General features: G+C 38.4%; 1 protein-coding gene across 4 annotated transcripts in view; it reads left to right on the top strand.

Moving 5' to 3' along the window:
• Positions 1-19,773, top strand: part of GRIA3 (glutamate ionotropic receptor AMPA type subunit 3) — a 330,401-nt gene that overhangs the window by 255,203 nt on the left and 55,425 nt on the right. For all 4 annotated transcript variants that reach the window (XM_074391691.1, XM_003931097.4, XM_003931098.4 and 1 more), the window contains exon 12: positions 9,243-9,441. In XM_074391691.1, coding sequence (XP_074247792.1) covers positions 9,243-9,441 — 199 coding nt within the window. The remainder of the gene's footprint in view (positions 1-9,242; positions 9,442-19,773) is intronic.

Here is a 19,773-nt window from a genome sequence, read left to right as displayed (position 1 = left end):
GGCATGGTGATTCATGCCTGTAATCCCAGCACTTTGGGAGGCTGACGCGAGTGGATCAAGAGGTCAGGAGTTTGAGACCAGCCTGGCCAACATGGTGAAACCCCATCTCTACTAAAATTACAAAAAAGTAGCTGGGTGTGGTGGCAGGCACCTGAAATCCCAGCTGCTTGGGAGGCTGAGGCAGGAGAATCACTTGAACTTGGGAGACAGAGGTTGCAGTGAGCCGAGATCGTGCCATTGCACTCCAGCCTGGCTGGGCAACAAGAGCAAAACTGCATCTCAAAAAAAAAAAAAAAAAAAAAAAAAAGTTATGCTAAGTAAAATAAGCCAGATGCAAAAGGCAACATGCCATGCCATTTGAATCCCATTTATTGAAGAGCTTATATTGTATGGTTCCATTTGTCTAGAATAGGCAATCTACAGAGACAGAAAGTATGTTAGTGGTTGCCAGGGGCTTGAAGGGAGCAGAAAGGAGATAATCAGGGTAAGTATTAGGGTGAGGCAAGTAAGGCTATGTAGAGGAAGCACAGGGGTCAGATCCAAGCTTTATTTAAAACTTTGATATCATGCATTAACTTTTTAAATATTGGACTAAAATTCTATTTATCTTGATTTATGAGATTTTGATGCCCCTTTAAATTTTGCATGTGGAGCAATTGCCTCACTTGCCTCATCCTAGTCCTAGGCCTGCCAGGATTAACTGCAAATGAGCATTAAGGAACTTTTTAGGGTGACAAAAAATGCTCTAAAATTGATTGTGATGATAGTTGCACAACTCTATATTTACTAAAACCACTGATTGTACACTTAAATTGGTGAATTTTATGGTAGGCAAATTTTTTTTCTTTTTTTTTTTTTTTTTTTTTTTTTTTTTTGAGACGGAGTTTCGCTCTTGTTACCCAGGCTGGAGCGCAATGGCGCGATCTCGGCTCACCACAACCTCCGCCTCCTGGGTTCAGGCAATTCTCCTGCCTTAGCCTCCTGAGTAGCTGGGATTACAGGCACACGCCACCATGCCTAGCTAATTTTTTGTATTTTTAGTAGAGACGGGATTTCACCATGTTGACCAGGATGGTCTCGATCTCTCGACCTCGTGATCCACCCGCCTCGGCCTCCCAAAGTGCTGGGATTACAAGCTTGAGCCACTGCGCCCGGCTGGTAGGCAAATTTTATCTAAGAAAAGCAAAACACTGAGCATGAACGTCCTGAGCCTCACAAATTTAGTTTAAATCTAAACAAATGGTGAATTCTTAATCATAATATATTGTAGGTGAATGTAACATCTTTATATTTTGAAACAAAGTTGTAGGTTTTGTTAAACTGATCAGTCAATTATGCAAACATATTAGAGAATTTCATGTGAAATATAAAAACTCAGAAAATTCCTACCATGTTTTTACAGCATACTTCATTTTGAGATTATTCACTTGCAGCATAAAACATTTAAAAAGAGGCTTTGCAGCATAACTATTTGATAACCATATTCAGCAGCTTTTTAAAATAGTCTGTATGGGGCATGCCTCATTTACTGAAGTCACACTTTTTTTGTTTTCCTCAATCTGCTTGATTACATTCTCTAAATTATTTCACTTCCTGTTCCTTTTGTGCTTAGAATGTGTGTCATTTTTTGCATTATCTGGGAGTTAGCTTATATTTCGTTAGTTTGTTTTGAGATGTTCACTTCAAAAGACTATGGTTTCTGAATGATCCTATAATTGAATGATTTTTACCATGGCTGGTAATCTTATGTTCAGACAATACTAAAGAGTCATTAAGGCTAGAGATTTTATTGGTTTCTGTAAGTCAATTTTCAGAACTAAGTTTGTGGTATCCCCACTGGAGTGCTGCATACTACTCTGCATACTCAAAAAGGACTCTTCTCATTTTTAGAAGTATTTATGATATTGATTCATTAAGTAATAACTTAAAGATTATGGCCTGAAAATGACAAATTGAACAGATTTTTTAAATGTCTTATACTACAATTTAAGCTGTGGCTCTTCTTTGGCACTGAGATATATCAAATGCTTTTTTTCAAAGTATATATGTTATTATACTACACTAGACACTGTCAGAAAGAGCAACGGCTTTCAAAATTTTTTACCATGACCCACAGTAAGAAGTAAATTTTCCATCACAACTCAGTATACATATATGTATATAACAAAGGTTCACCATACTTTATCCTTGCGATGTGCAATGCACTCTGATACTTTCTATTGTGTCTTTTTTAAAATTCTAGTTACAATTCAACCCAGAATTAGAGCACACGACCTACAGAATAACACTGGCCTAGAGTAATAAGTATTATTCTTACTATACTTTTAAGTAATAAATTATTGCCTTTATGAGCTCTGTGTTTTCCACCATGTGGGTGATCCCTGTCCCAATACCGTCTTTTGTGTGTCCTTCTAAAGAAATTATGCCTTTCTGAGGCAGGAGAATTGCCTGAACCCAGGAGGCGGAGGTTGCGGTGAGCCAAGATCGCGCCATTGCACTCCAGCCTGGGTAACAAGAACGAAACTCCGTCTCAAAAAAAAAAAAAAAAAGAAATTATGCCTTTAAGCCTTTTTTAAAAATATTATACTTCTTGGCATATTTCTTATATACTAGTGAAGAGGAAACATGCTTCTCCTTGTCTTGAGACCTCTATTCATTATATGTTTGTGCTCAATTATATAACAGCAATCACTGTGGTATGTTTCTAGACCTATTAACAGATTTAGAAATTCCTGATAATAACATAGTTGTTACTTTAAGATTTGTGGTTTCCTTGACTGCAAACATCAGCAGTATACTTTATTTCTGTTTAATGGCCACAGTTGGAATGCAAATCTTCAGAAAGCCCAGAATGTGAGCATGCATTATACGCTCTGAGTTTTCTCAAAATTGAAGCAATTCAAGAAATTATGAGAACACATTTTCAGGTAGAATTTAAGTATTAGAGCAGGAGGAGATGTCAGAAATAAATTAGCCCAGCTACTTCCATTTACTGGGGGCAGAGAGACAACAAACACCTTCTCTCTGCTCCTGCTGTGCGTAGGCACTTTACCTGCATTATCACACGGATTTTAATCCTCGAAGCACCACTGCAGAGTGGGCATTATATTTATTTTTACGTTGAAGAAGGGGACAGTCAGATTAAATAATTTGCCCAGTCACACAGCTAATGGCAGAGCCTGAGTACAAACCAAGCTCCAATTCCAAAACTCATGCTCTTTCCACATCATGCTGCTTTTTCCCACATCACGGACAAGGGAACAGCACCCAAAGGATGATGTGATGAAACCCAAGGTCATGGAGGTTTTAAGAGGCAGCAGTACAATTATTTCCACTATTGCACACTGCCTCCCACTACCAACCTGAAGTTGTACCGTTTGTTACATTCCTCTCCTCATGCTCAGGCACAACAGCTGTTTTCCATTCTTCTAACCTCTAAAGAAACTCTACCTTTTTTCTGGTTTTCGATGAAAGTAAGCAGTGAGCATTTAAAATATTATCAAGTATGTGTACACTCAAAGTAAAAGACTGGGAAATCAGCAACAAGACATCCTAAGAAAAACTGATGGCATCATTACATTTCCACCAAATTATTGACAGCTGCTTAGAAGCTTAAAGAGTCTACATCAATATTAGATTTTATATTTTAAACTACCCTAGTTGTTCAGAGTGAGTAAGTCTGTTCTACATGAAGCTGGAGACTGAGTCAACTCTAGAGAAGGTAATCAATATAATAAGCTGAGGTTTTGTCTACATACAAACTGATTCATTAGGAGGAGTCGGTAGAAGGTGTGAGGAGATTCAATTCAACCTTCTTCCCCCTGAGTGGGGAAGGAGAAGACAGGCAGTGGGGACAGCCAGATGGAAGAAGCATAGTGGTTAAGCATGTGGGCACTGGAGTTAGACTCACTAGTTTCACAATCCACTTAGCAGTTGTGTAATCTGGAGCAAATCACTAAACCTTGCTAAGCCTCAGTAAAACGAAAAACACAGTGCCTAGCATGTAAATTCTCAATAAATGATAGCTATTGTCACTATTAAATTGGCTGCACATAATCATGCTAGTTTCACAAATACTAACAGCTAATATAACGTAACATTTGCATTTTAGTTCCTAAAACTCCTTGGGACTACAGTTGAAATATCAGTTAGTATCAAAGAGCTGATCTCTGATAAGAAATAACCAGCAACATTCCTTCTTGATTTTGCTTCTGTTAAAGATTATACCTCTTGCAAATATATTTATTGTATTATTCCACTGTGTCTTACTGACATTGGCTGGAGGTTGTAACTTTATTTTTAATCTGAAATTTATTTCCTTTGTAAAAGTTGGCTAGAACCACTAAGCAGTCCAGAGTCCAGGTCCTTCCAGACAAATGCTCCCCCTGCTGACTTTCTGTGCAGCTGCAAGGACATCTGAGGACTAGAAAAACTGAAGCCTTGAGGGTTGGGGAAATTGTTACAGAGAAAATGGAAAGAACAGACTAACTTCAACCTGATTGCGGTGTACAGATTTTTCCCAAGGTGTTACTCTCCTGTTAAGTTTTCAATATATCAAGTCCTTTGTTGAAGAGTTCATGGGATCTGTCCAGATTATTTGACACATAGATCCTCCTTTAAAATGTAAAGTATGTGCAGAATAATAAAAGACATGAAGGGTATAAAATAAATGAGATCAAAGACAATAGGATTTGGGGCTCTATTTTAAGCATACCCTTTCCTCTGCTGATGTATGACCACTGTCTTTATCTTACTGCAAATTCACTTCAAAGTAGTAGTGATGTGATAATAAATTAATGAGATAATAGCAGATTTTTTATTACAACTATTTCATGGCTTTTCCAGCTAAAAGCTGTAGTTTTCAGTCTTTGGGACATGGTTACTTAGAGAAGACTATAAGAACCAAAGATTGATTCTGCACATTTTTAAAAAATCTGTCACAGACATGGCATTAAATGGAGTGTAGAAATGATGCATACTTTGGAAGAAAGAAGAGAAAAAAAAAGGAATGATAAAGAGTTTATACAAAAGAGAAGCAGTTTCCAGTCCCAGCTTTTTGTCTCATAAAGCTAGTAAAGTGAAGATTATAAAATGTACTTACAAGATAAAGGTTACAGCACATAGCTCACTTTTATTATCATTTCAGAGGTTGTAAAATACATTTTATTATTAACTCAGAAACTCTAGTTCTTTATTATTGCAGATAACAAGAGCATTGTATATTATTTGATGTACATATTTTGCAGTGCTTTTATATGTCTGTTTTCCTCTTGTTGCTAATTTCCTTTCATTAACTTCACGCCTCCTCTTACATTTCCTCAAAAGGTATGATATGCTTCTTATAATGCACTTTTATAAACACTAAATGTGCAGCATTTTACAGTCATTTCATTATACTAACCTTGAAATCTGTCTTGTGCAACAAAACCATTTGAAATGAATGTTAAACATTTTGTAGCTGCATTAATGGAGGGAAAGATACTGGAAAATGACAGGTCTTTTTAACTCAACTATAAAGTCTTGTCTTATTTTAATAGATCCTTTATAAAATGTGATGGGATTGACCCATCAGTCACTTTTTATATAGCCTCCATGTGAAATGTGGGTTTAAGTGGCTATAGTTTCCCTAATGAGAAAAGGTAAATGTAAAAATGCCTATGGAGCTTCTTCCTTGTGGGTTCCTTGGCACTTTTTCTCAGTGAAAGGATTGAGGCACTTATGCTCAACAAGGGAAGAAAGTGGTGAAAATTACAGCTTTTGTCTAAGCTACTACTGTTCTGAAGGGAGAATGTTGAATGCAAGCTGTGGATTCCACACTGATTCCACTGAAGCTCCTTTTCCCTATCTGCTGAGATATGCAGAAACTGTTATATCATTTTTATGTGGGTCATCACCCAAATTCTCCACGCTCATAGGTATATCATGACATTAACCACAAAATTGCCAAAGTTAATAACTATGTAGACAAGAGGCCATGAAAATCACCATTTTGCATTTAGGCTTATTTTCAGTCATGTCAACAACCAACAGCTGAGTCATTCAGATCAACCACATGATGATCTGAGTCAGTACTAAAGTGGCCAAAATAACCAGATTATGATGTGCAGGCTTGATTTTAGATCAGACTGACACAGCCACAGTCCATTAGCCTCAATAGAATGGCACAGTGTAATTTCCATAAATTACTGTATTTTTCTCCACATTGTCAAGTAGACAATGCATAAACTACCATTAGTATTCACGGCAGCAAAATATACCTCTTTCCATATCAAACTGTGATTCTGGAATTACTCCAAAGTCAGTTTTCTCCTTGGTCTGGCAAAACCTCATCATTCCAAATAAAAATGACAGTCACAGTTCTGTCTCAAATGAACAACAGATAATAAACAATAATTATACAAATATGTTTAGTTTTCCTGCTACTACATTTCTCAGTGTTTGTAGCTTACACTTCTATAGCTTACATACCAGGATTTTCTTATACAAAATGTGGGTATTTTATCCTATAAAAATGTGGGTATTTCTTTCCTAGTATAAAAGTTTAGATGTTTTCTTTCCTTTCTCGCTTCTCTGTGCCTCAGTTTCCTTATCTGTAAAATACCTCTGTTTTCTTATCTTTAAAATAGTACCTAACCATAGGGATGGAGGATTAAAATAGTTGGCACAGGTAAAGCAATTAGAATAGAGTCTGACACACAGGAAGTGCTCAATAAGTATTAGCCATAATTGTTATCATTTTTGTTACTCTATTACTATGGATGTTTCTTTGGAGTGTTAATGTTTCATAAAGCAAAATTATTTATAGAGTCAAATCAGTTCCTAATAAATTAAATGTATATGGCAACAGTGAAGAAAGACTCTGAAAGATCTAAATGAATAATCAAAACACTCTGTATACTTTTAGCATTCAGAAGTGTGACACATTCTTTTCTGACTGACTCATCCAGATGTTTTTACTTCTGATTAAAAGAGAAATGTTCCCAGATGAAATCCTGAGATAGGGTAACTGTTAGAAAAATCTGTTGCAAAGCAGATTTTCAGATTCATAAAGCTAAAAGTGATCATGTTCAGGAAATAAGTAAGGATTGTCTTAGGAATCCAGGGACCAACCCTAACTGCAGATTTAAAATAAAAATCAAATCAGTTTGCTATACTTAACCAATAAAAAATATTTATCAAAATACCTGCCAAAATTATTCAGAGTGTAGCGTCTAAAACAACTGAGTTTTCCAGAGGCCAGAAAAAGGTTATCTTGGGACACAGGAATTTAAATTTGCTTCAAAGTGGTGAAATCCTGGTACAGACAGAGAAGAGCTTGATTTGCCGGCTCTCAGCCCAGAACTACCCTCTTCCCACAGAGCTTGGAGCTATGCCAGGCTCCTACGCCTATTCTTGACTTTATGACAGAGTGGGTTCTCTTCCTGTGAGCTTTTCTGGGCATGGAAGAACATAGCGTAACTAGGATGGAGCTCTGCCACACAGCAGAATTATCCTAAGGATGATGTGGCAATGTTTTATAAAACCTAGGGAGCAGATTTTCATTTCTGCAGACAGAGCCAGCCTTCAGCAACACTGTGAAGGAGATGAAGTTTCCTTAGTACAAGCCATTACCCATCACTGAGCATTCAATGCCCTCACATTGTCCAATAACTTCCTACGGTCCCTGTCCCTGAGGAACACTCACGATGTAGGAAGAAACTTGCCACCCTGGCTGCACCTTGAAAGTTTTATAAAGAGCTGCTGCTTAGACCTAACCCCCCAGGGTTATGATTTAATTGGCCTTGGATGAAGCCTAGACAAGGTTTTTTTGTCTTTTTGTTTTGACGTGTTTTGACTGAAGCTCCCTAGATGATATTGATATGTAGGCAGAATTGAGAATCACTGATATAGAAGAACAACGTTTCTCAGTTTGGTCTGCAGACCACTTGCAGCAGAATCACCTGTGATGCTTAAGAAGTGCAAATTCTTGAGCATTCAGCTATTCTGAATCTGCATTTTAACAAACACGTCAGGTAACGCTAATGCACAGTAACATTTAAGAACAAAAATTTCCCCTTATTAAAACTTACCCATCTTCTTTCTCATTCCCTATTAATTAAATAAACAGTGGATGCTATTGAAATAATATGTTACATTTTGATCAAGCCTCCTGAAGACAATACAGAGGGTGATTCCAATAGAATTTCTCCATCAGACCAGGAGGATGGTTTTGTTTTCATTTTTTGTCTGTGTGGGTAGAGGGGGGTATGGAGGAAGCAAGCCTTTTAATGCCTCTAATCCGACTACACAGGTAGTTTCCCATTTCACTTGGAGTCTGCCCTGTGTGGCTAAAGCTTAGTTGTAAAAGGAGAAAGTTTCTATTCTCCTGGGCCCCAAGAGCTATTTATATGGAGATGATAAATATCATCACCTAGCTCTTTGCCTCATGGGTGACCAACTCCAAAGAATGGCAATGTCTTTGTTAAGTTTATTAAATTCAATGTGAATAGTGCTCATTTTCTAGCAACAACCCATTTATCTTCAAGTGAGAGGAGGTTTTTGACTATGTTTCTCTCATGACATCACCTTATAGCAGTGGTTCTCAATCTTGGTTGCACATTGTAATCACCTAGTGAGTCTTAAAAAATTTAAATGTCTGCTTCCCACGTCCCAAGTTCTGATTTAATTGGTGGGCCTGGGCATGAAGTTTTGTTTTGTTTTGTTTTTTTAAGATTCTAGGTGATTTTAATGTGCAGCCAAGGCTGAGAACCACCTGCTTCTACAGGTATGCCCAGCAAAGTTCATAGGAAGAGAACTTAATAAGTTAAATTGTTACCTCTGGAAGCAGGAGATAGAAAAAAATATTTTTTCCTGCAATTAAAAGGAAAATTCTGCTGGGAGTGCACTTGTAGTCCCAGCTGTTCAGGAGGCTGAAGCTGGAAAATAGCTAGAGCCCAGGAGTTCAAGTCCAGTCTGGACAGCATAGTGAGACCCCACCTCATTTTTGAAAAGAAAATCCTGCTTTGAAATGTGTATAGGCCTGAAGAGTATTACGCATGCACCATCAGAATACATCATCATAACATAGCGTATTGCTGTTAACACATGATCTTTGTTTAATGTTTTAATTCCCTCCCATCACCTATTTCCTTCCTTCATCAGCTATACTAAAACTACCTCTCTTTCCAGAATTAAAGACAAGGATTTCTTAAACTTAGATCTGGCCCCTCTGGGTCTGGATTTGTTTTTGTTTTGTTTTATAGATCACTCTCCGGGCGCATTGTTGGAGGGGTTTGGTGGTTCTTCACCCTGATCATAATTTCTTCCTATACTGCCAATCTTGCTGCTTTCCTGACTGTGGAGAGGATGGTTTCTCCCATAGAGAGTGCTGAAGACTTAGCTAAACAGACTGAAATTGCATATGGGACCCTGGACTCCGGCTCAACAAAAGAATTTTTCAGAGTAAGTGCATTGCAGTTAATTGAGTCTGCTGATTTTTATTTTATCATCTTCTCACAAAGGCAAATTCACAGTGCTTTTAAGGGAGCGTTGGGAAAGAGTGGGAATGTTATCTAAGGAGAGCATCTTAAATACTGGGCTGCTTGGTTGGTGATCTACTTCATTGTCATTTAGAGCCAAGACTTGAGTGAGACATAACAAGTTGCATGTCGAGGGCACCGAGTTTGGACTCCCAGGTTTTAAACCCAACCCTGCCACAAAGTGATTGATTGTCCTTGTGCAAGCCATTTGACTTCTACCAGCTTCAGTCCCCTCACTTGAATAATGAGGGGATTGAACTAAATAATATTTATTCTTTCTAGCTTTTATAAAAGCAGTGCTTTTACGTCTCAGAGCTTCACATAAGTTAGGCAATTGACTCTAATACTCTCATGAGTAATGGACTACAAGAAATTATATGTTCTATTTTAAACGTTGGTTGTCAATTGAGATACACTAAAATTGTATCAAGTATTTGTGTACATGGCGATACTTTCATTTTCAGGACAGCTGATAACTGTTTTAATTTCTTGGATAGACTTATTCCCCCAGTTCCTCATAGGCAAAATCTTATTGAGGAAACAGTAAATTGTTCACTAGCAAAAGTTAGTAAAGCTATGTAAAGTCTGTCAAGAGGAAAGATGAAGGGAAACTGAAGCAGGAAATTATAGAAAAGATAATATGAGGGACAAACCACTTTTACATGACCCATCAAGATCTTTGTTCTGTGGTAACTGGACTATAAGGAAGAATACTAGCAGAGTTTTTAAGAACTAAAATGTTTTTTCAGTTACCTCAACAAGAAAAATATGTTGATTTAGATTAGAAAATGGACACGTTCTATAATATTACTACTGCCTGCTACTTTAAAGAAACTAGCTGTAGCAGTGATCCAGAAGCCACTTGGGTAGTAGGTAGAGTAGTTAGTCACTCTCTCCAGCCAATAATAGAGTTATTGAATGACAGATATAATTGCTGACTTTTCCCTCAAAGGTCTAGAGTAAACAAATGGTGATTCTAAACCTGTTTTTTAAGTAATCAATAAGGAATACGTTTTTACATGTATTATCATGAGATTTGTCCAATTACTTCACAGGAAATCAGGAAAAGTGTGTTTCTTGACATTATAGCAATTAACTAAAAACTGTTTTCACTCCCTGAAAGAGAATGTATTAGTTCTGGGACCCTTTCAAGAATTCTCATTGGTTCAAGATCTTCATATCTCACCTCTACCACCTATTTACTGAGCAGATTATAATCCCCAACTGGGAAGAGAGGGCCACTGTTGAAAGCATCAAAATGACATGAAGATTCTCTGGGATTAATCTGGCCTTGACCCTGACTACTACGGCAGTCCCAGAAGTTTATTTAAAACAATTTCCTCTCCCCCAAACCCATAAAATCAGTCACATTTATCAGGGCTAGAAGCCAGGAATTTCCATCTGATGAGTAGTCAGCATATAATCAGCTCCATGGAAATCTGCTTTGGTATCAACCTTCAGCAGAGCTTATTATCACCATCCCAATAGGCATGAAGTTTCTATATGAAGTAATTAACCACTTAGGATATCATGACACCAGAAGTTTCTATATGAAGTAATTAACCACTTAGGACATCAAGACACCAGACTTGGACCCTCAGATAAGAGATACTTGTTCTACTGGAAATCATTTTTCTTTCAAAAACAATTAGAGATTAGAAAGTTGTGCTTTAAATGGTAATCAATAAATGGCATCTATCCTCATTAGGTTTTAAAAGGCCATTCATCCATATTGCAGGCAAAAGAAGATTCTCTAGAAAGATGGAGAGATTTTTTCACACAAGAGGGTGTACGTGTCCAGGAATTTATCCATTTCTTCCAGGTTTACTGGTTTATGTGCATAGAGTTGTTTGTAGTAATCTCTGATGGTGGTTTGTATTTCTCTGGAATCTGTGGTGATATCCCCTCTATCATTTTTTATTGCATCTATTTGATTATTCTCTCTTTTCTTTTTTATTAATCTGGCTAGTGGTCTGTTTTATTGATCTTTTCAAAAAAACTAGCTCCTGGATTTATTAAATTTTTTAAGGGTTTTTTGTGTGTTCTATCTCCTTCAGTTCTGCTCTGATCTTAGTTATTTCTTATCTTCTGCTAGCTTTTGAGTTTTTTTTAACTTGCTCCTCCAGCTCTTTCAATTTTGATGATAGAGTGTTGATTTTAGATCTTTCCTTGCTTCTCATTTGGGCATTTATCGCTATAAATTTTCCTCTAGACACTGCTTTAAATGTGTCCCAGAGATTCTGGTACATTGTGTCTTCATTCTCATTGGTTTTGAAGAACATCTTTACATCTGCCTTCATTTCATTGTTTATCTAGTCAACATTCAAGAGCCAGTTGTTCAGTTTCCATGAAGCTGTGCGGTTCTGAGTTAGTTTCTGAATTCTGAGTTCTAATTCAATTGCACTGTGGTCTCAGAGACTGTTTGTTATGATTTCTGTTCTTTCGTATTTGCTGAGGAGTGATTCACTTCAAATTATGTGGTCAATTTTAGAGTAGGTGTGATGTGCTGAAAAGAATGTATATTCTGTGGATTTGGGGTGGAGAGTTCTGTAAATGTCTATTCAGTTTGCTTGGTCCAGGTCTGAGTTCAAGTCCTGGATATCCTTGTTAATCTTCTCTCTCATTGATCTGTCTAATATTGACAGTGGAGTGTTAAAGTCTCCCATTATTATTGTGTGGGAGTCTAAGTCTCTCTGTAGGTCATTAAGAACTTGCTTTATGTATCTGGGTGCTCCTGTATTGGGCGCATATACATTTAGGATCATTAGCTCTTCTTGTTGCATTGATCCTTTTACCATTATGTAATGACCTTCTTTGTCTCTTTTGATCTTTGTTGATTTAAAGTCTATTTTATCAGAGACTAGGATTGCAACTCCTGCTTTATTTTGCTCTCCATATGCTTGGTAGATCTTCCTCCATCCCTTTATTTTGAGCCTATGTGTATCCTTGCATGTGAGATTGGTTTCCTGGATACCGCACACCAATGGGTTTTGACTTTTTATCCAATTTGCCAGTCTGTCTTTTGATTGGGGCATTTAGACCATTTACATTTAAGGTTAATATTGTTCTGTGTGAATTTGATCCTGCCATTTTGATGCTAGCTGGTTGTTTTGCACATTAGTTGATGCAGTTTTTTCATTGTGTCAATGCTCTTTACCATTTGGTATGTTTTTGGAGTGGCTGGTACTGGTTGTTCCTTTCTATGTTCAATGCTTCTTTCAGGAGCTCTTGTAAAGCAGACCTGGTGGTGATGAAATCTCTGAGCAATTGCTTGTTACTAAGGCATTTGATTTCTCCCTCACTTATGAAGCTTAGTTTCGCTGGATATGAAATTCCAGGTTCAAAGTTCTTTTCTTTAAGGATGTTGAATACTGGCTCCCAGTCTTCTAACTTGTAGGGTTTCTGCTGAGAGATCTGCTGTGAGTCTGATAGGCTTCCCTTTGTGGGTGACCCAACCTTTCTCTCTGGCTGCCCTTAGAATGTTTTCCTTCATTTCAACCCTAGTGAATCTGAAAATTATGTGCCTTGGTGTTGCTCTTCTTGAGGAATATCTTTGTGGTGTTCTCTGTATTTCCTGAACTTGAATGTTGGCCTGCCTTGCTAGGTTGGGGAATTTCTCCTGGATAATATCCTGAAGAGTGTTTTCCAGCTTGGATACATTCTCTCTGTCACATTCAGGTACACCTATCAAATGTAGATTAGGTCTTTTCACATAATCCCATATTTCTTAGAGGCTTTGTTCATTTTTTTTCTCTCTTTTTTCTCTAATCGTGCCTTCTCATTTTATTTCATTGAATTGATCTTCAATCTCTGATATCCTTTCTTCTGCTTGGTCAATTCGGCTGTTGAAACTTGTGTATGCTCCATGAAGTTCTTGTGTTGTGTTTTTCAGCTCCATCAATTCATTTATATTCCTCTCTAAGCTGTTATTCTTGTTAGCATTCCATCAAACCTTTTTTCAAGGTTCTTAGTTTCTTTGCATTGGGTTAGGACATGATCTTTTAGCTCAGAGAAGTTTGTTATTACCCACCTTCTGAAGCCTGTTTCTGTCAATTCATCAGGCTCATTCTCCATCCAGTCTAGTTCCCTTGCTGGTGAGGAGTTGTGATCCCTTGGAGGAGGAGAGGCATTCTGGTTTTGGGTGTTTTCATCCTTTTTGCACTAGTTTCTTCCCATCTTTGTGGCTTTATCTACCTGTGGTCTTTGTGGTTGATGACTTTCAGATGGGGTCTCTGAGTTGACATCCTTTTTGCTGCTGATGAAGTTATTTCTTTCTGTTTCTTAGTTTTCCTTCTAACAGGCCCCTCTGCTGTAAGACTGCTGGAGGTCCACTCCAGAACCTGCTTGCCTGGGGATCACCTGCAGCAGCTGCAGAATACTAAGGGTTGCTGCCAGTTTCTTCTTCTGTTATCTTTGTCCCAGAAGGATACTTGCCAGATTTCAGCCTGAGCTGTCCTTTATGAGGTGTCTCTTTGGTTATATGAGGGTCAGGGAGCTGCTTGAGGAGACAGTCTGTCCCTTATAAGAGCTCAAGTGCTGAGCTGTGAACTCCGTTGTTCTGTTCAGAGATGCTGGGCAGGTACATTTAAGCCTGCTCATTTAAGCAGCAGAACTCATAACCGCCTTTTTTCCCCACGTGCTCTGTCCTGGGAAGGTGGGGCTTTATTTATAGGTTCCTGTCATTCTGCTGCCTTTTTTCAGAGATGCCCTGCCCAGTGAGGAGGTAGCCTAGTCACAGTCTGCCAGCAGAGGCATTGCTGAGCTGCCGTGGGCTCTGCCCAGCTGCTATACGAACTTCCTTGCAGTTTTGTTTACAGAGGTATAGTTAGAACTGCCTCGGTAATGGTGGATTGCCTCAGTAATGGTGGACTGCCTCGGTAATGGCGGACTGCCTTGGTAATGGTGGACTGCCTCGCTAATGGTGGACTGCCTCAGTAATGGCAGACTGCTTCGGTAATGGTGGACACCCTTCTCCCCACAGAGCTGGACCATTCTGGGTCCAGCTATGCTTGCTGTGAAACTCTCAACCAGAGCATTTCAGATTGCTGCTCTTTGTGGGGGTGGGAACAGCAGAGCCAGATCACCTGGCTCCCTGTTTCAGCCCCGTTTTTTTTTTTTTTTTTTTTTTTTTCAGTTGAATGGGTGACTCTGTCTCTCAGGCGTTCCAGTCACCAGTTGAAACGGCACCTGGATTTGTGTGAGTTTTTGTGCAGAGACCCACTGTGCTGGCTGAAACAGCTGCGCTGGATACTCGTGGTGCTTTTCCGCCCAGAAATCTCCTGGCCTGTGGGCAGTAAGAATTCATTTGGAAATGCAGTGATCACTCACCCTCTGCGTTTTCGCTGGGAACTGCACTCCAGAGCTGTTCCTATTCAGCCATCTTGGATCCTCTCCCCAAGTCCAGTTAATTTTTAAATGTTCTGTAGAGACGGGGATCCCACTATGTTGCCCAGACTGGTCTCAAAGCCCTGGCCTGCAAGCAATCTTCCCACCTTGGCCTCCCAAAGTGCTGGGATTACAGGCATGAGCCACTGTGCCCAACCTCAAAGTACTTCTCAAACTTGAGCACATCGTCTTTTATATAGGGACTTGACTGCCACAGTCACGTCACTTTCCTTTCAATCTTCAGTGATGTCAAGTCATAAAGGCAATTTTAAAAACAGTAACTCCTACACATACGCAACACACACACACACACACACACACACACACACACACACAGACACACACATACACTCTGGGGATCTCTGATGGCATGCCTTATGAACTTCAGAGGATGAAACAAGATCACATGCAACATTTACAAATATAATATGAACTCATTTCTTCCCATACTCACTCTTTACTGATACTACAGGGACCAAATTGTAATAATATAAGACAGCCTGGGGCCAGCCCTCTAGTCTTTCCACTAAGAGGTAGGAATAAATAAAATAAAATTCTTTTCTAATTGCCCTGCAGACATTTTTACTTGTCCTGTGTAAGGCTGCCATTAAAATTATGGTATTTTTAAATGATTCATTTGTTTCTCTCATTTTCTGAGCTTTCCCTAGCTGTCATTTTACAATCACATAGTCAGTGGCACAGAGGGATCTGTTCTATCAGGAAAGGCAGAGAGCAAAATGCATGCTGCTGGAAGAGACATCTGGAATATTACTATCAACTCTCTTGATTTGAAAGCTGATTTCCTTAGACAGCAGCTCCAAAACTATACATCCCAACCAGAGGTAGAAGCACACATGCCAAAAAACAAGTGGACAGCTTTATTGTTGTTGCCCAGAGAAATGCTACAATGATTCGGAAAGCTGCACTGAAATGATCATTCTCTACTTTTGGAAATTTAAACTGATACAGATTCATGTTAAAAGGTGGCACTGGAAGAAAAAGTAATTCCAAACTTCTCTCTGCCTGCAGACCTTTAAAAGTATTAGAAAATAACTAGGATGATGTATTTCTTTTTTTGTGAATATTGATGTAAATATTTTATTAAGATGCATTCAAATAATTATTTATACATTTCTATGCGTAAACACCCAAAACATTTTATACATGGAATCATGTGACACTAACACAGTATTCTCTTGTCATTGTTTGTTTTTTAAAGCTCAAATAAGTATAGATTCACTTTTTTTTTTACTTCATAGTAGTTAACTTTACTCCAACTCTATTTCTTTTATCAAGTTCCTCTTGATAAATGTTTAAGCTTTTGAAAATATTTTGGTGTTGCTAACAGTGGTTCGATAAGCATTATTTTTCATTGATGTAACAGAATTATTTTTAAATATTTACCCTTCAGTTAAATCCCCTAAAGCACTTAGCCTGTGGTGTGACATAAACCGTGTAATGCCCAGCTACAGAGAAAGCTGGCTTCACAAAGCTGCAGAATGTAGTAGGCACCTGGTTAAGGAAAATTCTACCACACAAAATATTTTGCCCCCAAAAGGCACTTTAACAAGGATCACATTTTTCCCCTTTTTACGTTAAATGTCTGATGGTGGAAGAAAGGGAGATGTTTGTTCTAAAGTTCATCCTAATGGAAAAGTTAAAGGTCCAATATTTTATTTATAACATAATGAACAATTTTTGTCTTTCTCATTTGCTGAACTTTATGCAAGGCCCTTGCATTTATTTGGGCACCACTCCAGAGGCTTTCATTCTTATTCTCTCCTGAGTGGATGGCCCTGCCAGATCATGTATAACCTGTGATATGCCTGTGCAGGCACCTGTGTGCGTAGGCTGCTGAAGCCCTGGTATTTGGTTTAGTTTGTTTCTTGCTTTGCTGTTGTGCGTGGTTTCTTGATTCTCTAAAAGAATACAAGGCAGAAAAGTCCCAGAGAGATGTTTCAGAGTTTCAGAACAGTACCAATGATATTAATAGTCACACCGAAGTTTAGAAAAGTTACATATAAGAGAACAAAGACTTCTTTCATCATTTAGACAGAGTTGATTTGACAATCGTTTTCAGTAAATTACATCACCAAATAAGAAACTAAATTTGCTGGCTCAGTAACCACTAACCACTAAACTTAGCTTCCTCCCTTAGCTACACAGGGCAGAAACACAGGGGGGGAAAATGCTACCCTTTCTGAAACAAGCAGAGTTTTGGGAAATGGCCTGATCTGGAGGCTGACTTGTATAGTGCATCATTTTATGAGATGTATACCACACCCAAAAACCTTGCAGAAATCATCATGTCAGAGATGAGATAATCTCAAAACTTTCTGATTTTATGTGGAGATCATTTACCATACTGGTAGAAGGTTTTATGAGAACTTAAATTCTCTCTTCTGGAAATAGGCAGTAATTCTAGAATCCCAGAGAATTTTAATCCACGTCAATTTGATATGTTTGGACAGTTGATGGGGAAATAGTACTGTTTTAATTCCATGTATATAGGGTATAAAAACACATATTAAAGTAAGAAATAAGGCACCAGACCAGAATGAGGCAACATAATGTTAATGAAGGCAATAAGCTCAAGATCTCATTTTATAAAACTGTCATTCGAGTATTTGCGAAGGAGAGAGTTGCATTATCTTTATCATGTTTCTTATTTCACCATACCAGAGCCTGCATAACTGCAGTGATTATTTTAAGACTTAAGACAAGTACTTTATTTGTTCTAAGAACATGCATAAATACAACTTACATATCACATATAAGAAGTCAGTTGTCTCTTACTGTATTAGTTTTGATCAGTTAGCTAATAAGGTCTTTGAGCCTTACCCCAATGCCTGATGCCAGATTTCTTTTCCAGATCCTTGGCCATATTCCAATTACAAATAGTTTGGGGGCTAAAAGAATTTTTTTTAAATGAAATGTTTAACATTGATTTAAAACTCTTTAAGAAAATAAATATAAAACAAGAGGAGTAGAGAGAATGGTGACTTGCTTCAGTACCCTAGGCAAGAAAGAAGAATTGAACTTTATTAGGAGACCACTAAGGGGACTGTCCTGTCTTGTGAGTTGCAGGCATTGTAAGCACTGTGAAGCACAGCTGAATTACTCCTGAAGAATGTTTTGTCTCAACACAAGATTCTTTCATTATTGGACTAGTCATTATGATTCTTAATTTTTTTAAGCACAGGCAGCAAAAGGACGGGTTCTGACATGCTGATTTGAAAAGCAGTCCTGGCTAAATAGCATCTAGATTCTGTTTACACATTCACAATCACACATACACACAAAGCATTTTCAACTGGGTCTACATTTCTTCAATATTGATCGGTTATCTATAACAGGGCTTTTGAAGTATATATAGGAAAGGAGAAAAATCTTTCCACAAATGCACCTATGCAGAGTATGCTGACATTTTGACATAATTAGAAAAACCAACCATTAACCTTTAAGCTTTATTATAACTGAGCTACGTGTACAACAGACCTCCCTGACACCTAATTCATCCCCTTGCCCTAGGAAACACATCAAAATGCAAAACTCTTTTGTTAAAAAATCTTCTCACCAAACACCATGGTGAATTTAAGATCTTAACAGACAATATACCTGGAAAACCTCCACCAAATTTTATTTGTTCGAAGACACATATAATGTGACCAAACGTTTGAAGACACAGCCAGACCATACACTAGGGCAGGCGTCCCCAAACTACGGCCCGCGGGCTGCATGCGGCCCCCTGGGCCATTTATCTGGCCCCCTGCCACACTTCAGGAAGGGGCACCTCTTTCATTGGTGGTCAGTGAGAGGAGCACAGTATGTGGCGGCCCTCCAACGGTCTGAGGGACAGTGAACTGGTCCCCTGTGTAAAAAGTTTGGGGATGCCTGCACTAGGGGAACACATAACAGCAACAGCAACAGATGAGTTGACACTAATGGTGGCAGGTCAGGGACATCTGCTGTACATACTACTTTGCAGTTTTTAAAAAAAGAAAACTATCTTTCAATTTTGACATGTTTTGACTGTTTTGATGCTGTCTTTTTTTTTTTTTAAGTCTTACTTTCCTATGTTATATAATACGTAGCAAGAGACATAGACCTCATAGGTCAAGACTGGAGATCGTGCAACAGCGACAGGTGAGGATGTTGAGGCCTAGCCGAACAGGCCTCTAGAAAAGGGAAAGACGCAGTGAGACTGCCGTTAGCTTTTCCCACCCTTCAGCAGCTAGGAATCTGTGGCTCCATAGGTCTTCCTTTCAGGCAAGTCTCAGGCTGGTTGGAAAGGACAATCTCCAAGGAAATAGAGGTTGACCTGACAACTATGCGCACAACAGAAAACACATCTAATATCTGCCTCCAAGAGAATGGAAAACATTTAGCAATGAAGACAAGCTAATAATATGCCTGATATTCCATTATTTATTCAGCAGTCTTTCAGTAACTTTCGAATCAAGCTTCATGCTAAGCACTGACAGTCATAAGTCTTATAAACAAAATGAAATTCCTATCTTTTGCCAAATTACCTGAACATACCTAGACAGGTTTTTTCACCATATCTGGAGATAGATTAACTTAAAATACAGGTATCTCACATAACTAGATGATTATCCCTCCAGGGAAGCTAATGATGTTTATTTCTATGGAGCTACTTCCCAGCATGGGCCAATCTATGGGTATGCTCCATGGTGACTTAGCAGCAGGGTTAATGATTCTCTGTAACCTCAGTAGGAAATCAGCTAGTTTATGAAAAGAAAAAAAAAAAAAAAAAAAAAAAAAAAAAAACAGAAATGGCCTCTACCCTATTGGAGCTCACAACCTAGTGGACCATTAATTTTCAACACACATTCACATATATTACCAC

Source organism: Saimiri boliviensis, chromosome X (assembly GCF_048565385.1).
Source record: "Saimiri boliviensis isolate mSaiBol1 chromosome X, mSaiBol1.pri, whole genome shotgun sequence".
In the NCBI taxonomy this organism is placed as follows: domain Eukaryota; kingdom Metazoa; phylum Chordata; class Mammalia; order Primates; family Cebidae; genus Saimiri; species Saimiri boliviensis.
The sequence above is the reverse complement of the archived record's forward strand: the minus strand, read 5'-3'. Positions and strand labels throughout refer to the sequence as shown.